This window comes from Solanum tuberosum, unplaced genomic scaffold (assembly GCF_000226075.1).
Source record: "Solanum tuberosum cultivar DM 1-3 516 R44 unplaced genomic scaffold, SolTub_3.0 scf00060, whole genome shotgun sequence".
Lineage (NCBI taxonomy): Eukaryota > Viridiplantae > Streptophyta > Magnoliopsida > Solanales > Solanaceae > Solanum > Solanum tuberosum.
The window spans coordinates 2065854-2068935 of record NW_006238985.1 but is presented as its reverse complement, the minus strand read 5'-3'; the positions used below and the strand labels follow the sequence as shown (position 1 = coordinate 2068935).

The 3082-nt window shown below is 33.5% G+C and overlaps 1 protein-coding gene across 1 annotated transcript in view; it reads left to right on the top strand.

Annotated features, from left to right (window-relative positions):
• LOC107060110 (serine/threonine-protein phosphatase 7 long form homolog) overlaps positions 1-595 on the top strand; it is a 1679-nt gene extending 1084 nt beyond the window's left edge. Inside the window, exon 2 of the mRNA XM_015307496.1 lies at positions 302-595. Coding sequence (XP_015162982.1) covers positions 302-595 — 294 coding nt within the window. The remainder of the gene's footprint in view (positions 1-301) is intronic.
• Positions 596-3082: the final 2487 nt, after the last annotated feature.

Genomic DNA, 3082 nt, shown 5'->3' with positions numbered 1-3082 from the left:
GCCGCATGATGGTGATGTATTACTTCCATATGCTAGGCGATGGATGCGTGGAGTTGATAGGGATACTGAGTCAGATCATGTTCTTATCCCGATTAGAGATCAACTAGACCGCATGACGAAGGATTAGGTACATCAAATAATTTTTGCAACTCTTTACTAGTTTTAAAATATATATATATATATATATATATATAAACTACATATAAAAGTAAATTATATAAAAGTAAATCAATAATAATTTTATTTATATACTAAGCGGTTAATGTTGTATTTTATCTAATTGTTATAATTTTAAAAATAGTTTCGATGGACATCGTATAATGAGATTTTACATACACTGCCTCGTTGTTGTACGGTAGATGAGCCTTTATGGATGGCATGTGTTCCTATGCTTTGCCTAGAGATTGTTGAAGTGCACGCACCTGATAGAGTGATGCGTCAGTTTGGTTGTCCCCAACATGTACCTGCGATTCCTAGTTGGGGAACCAACCACCACGTGCATGATCAACGTATGAGGCTTGGATCGGAGGTTCTTGACATGTTGGATAAATATTTTCGTGATTGGGGTAATCGACATCAGAGTTTAGCGGGTTGAGGTAGATGATGGTACTAGCGGGGCAGGGTATAAATTGTGGTACATGTGGTATGGAAGGTTGCTTATTGGTAAGCCTGCATTAGAGGTTGATGTACCGTCAGGCTTTGTTCATTCCGCTGGTACTAGCATTGCGATGTCTAGAGGACTATTTAAGTTGCACAATCTTGCATTACAGTGGCAGAGAGACACAACCTTAGCTTCACATGGTGAAGAGGTATCTCAGATTGTTCGGGATACATTGCTTGAGGCCGGAATACAATTTAGAGAGCCATTTTTTGAGGGAGATCCTTTGTTTGAACATGTACGTGCCAGAGGACCCAGACATGGACGTGTAGATGGACGAGAACGAGGACGTGGGGGGCATAGAGGTAGAGCACGAGGACGTGCTCTAGGACGTGGCGCCGGTGGTATACTTATTCCTCCAGACATAGAGGCAGAGGCGGGAGTAGAGGTCAATGATTTGCATATCCATCAATTTGGCCCGTTCAGACATCAATGAATTTATTAGATATGTCATTTGGAGATTATATACCTGATATGGCGGTAAGCATTGACAATTAAATATAAACTGAAAACATTAATAACTAATATAAATATTTCAAAATAACTATTTATATATTTTTGTAGGGCACATCTGGTACTGCCCATTGTGACACCGAAGATATTGCTCTTTATAATACTCAAGATTTTATTGAAGGACTGCTTGATGATCCGATTGAGTCGCAGGTTTGTATTCTTTATGTATTTAATACAGTTTTTTTCCTTTAATTACATAAAGTGGTTCTTCTATTTTTCTATTTTTCTGAATTGAGTTGTTAAAGTTTGTATCTTGATCCAAATTTGCATATATGCTTGATTTGCTTTACTGCTTTATACAGTTTTTTTCCTTTAGTTACCGAAAGTGGGGTTCTCTTGTTATGTATTTTCTCCATTTGATTTCTAAAAGTTTGTATCTTTGATGTTTTCACTACAACAAGAAGGGATTTTAGTGGCAATTATATAGAGGCAATAAGTAAATTGCCGCTAATTTATTCACGGAAGGCAAAGTGTCCCGACCAATGAATATTAGCCTACAATAACTACATCCTAATAAGATGTATTTTTAGTGGAAACTTCATGGAGTTTGAAAGAACTTTTTTAATTTGTTATAAAGTTTATAGTAAAGAAATAATTTAATTTCATGTTTAATGAATTTCCATTCAATTGTCACTTGAATACAAAACATGATTTTTATTGATGATGGAGAAATATCTCAAAGCATTGTTAGTTGGATTTGTTTGATACAGTTCCATACTTTTTATGCTTTCTTTGTGTTTAATTCTCTCAAGCTAGTATTTTCATTTATATAGATTATATGAGCTGGAAGGTGTGTTTTGGTGTAGATTTAGGAGTAAGAAGTAGAGTTAAATGTAACTAGATACTTGCATCATTTTTTAGAAGGAAATATGTGAATCATATGGATGAACAACATGATGATGAGATGTGTATCCGTATATTAAGCTATTGATAAATGATCAGGCTTACTCTCAAGCCTAAAACACATGATGATTAATCTTATTATTAGATAATTCTATTCATATTGAGGTTTAATATAATGATGAATCATGTAATACTTTTTATCTGCTAGACCTCACTACAATTCACTTATTTTATCTTCCCATTTGAGAATTATTGGGAGGAATAACCTTTTTCTAGGGGTGTACACGGCCGGGTTGGTTCGGGTTTTTCAAATATCAAACCAAACCATTTGTGTCGGATTTTTAAATTTATGAACCAAACCAAACCAATAAAACTCGGGTTTTTCAACCTCGGGTTTTTTCGGGTTTTTCGGTTTTTCGGGTTGTTTCGGGTTTTTCCGATAAAGTATTCATACACAACATATAATTTACTTGTACTTCAAATATTTCTTTAGTCCTACCAAAATACAACTATCTAAGATGTTTCTTAAAAATATAACACAATATGATATGATTAATGACACTAAAATATCCCAAAATAATAATAATATGAAATTGTGTAAAACAAATATTGCAAATTAACAAGTCGTAATGAAAATGATCATAATTTAAAAGTACTAAATCATGCTAAAATTAAGTTTAATAAGTATTAGTTACATGACTAAATATTAAAGAAAATTAAAATTAGATTATGTATTTTAATTGTCTAAACCAATGTAAAACTAAGGGATAAGAGTCTGAAAATAACCCCAACTTTGGTCGGATTTGATGTTGCGATACTAAACTTTCATGAGGACCTATTACCTCCCTAGACTATTTAATACCGTATTTTAAACATATATATTTGCCCACGTGGACATAAAAAATAATGCAAAATTATAAATAGTAATGTGTCCACGTGGCACATATATACCTTTAAAATACACTATTAAATAGTTCAGGGGGTAAAAAATACGGTATTAAATAGTCTAGGGAGGTAATAGGTCCTCATGAAAGTTTAGTATCGCAACAACAAATTCGACCAAAGTTG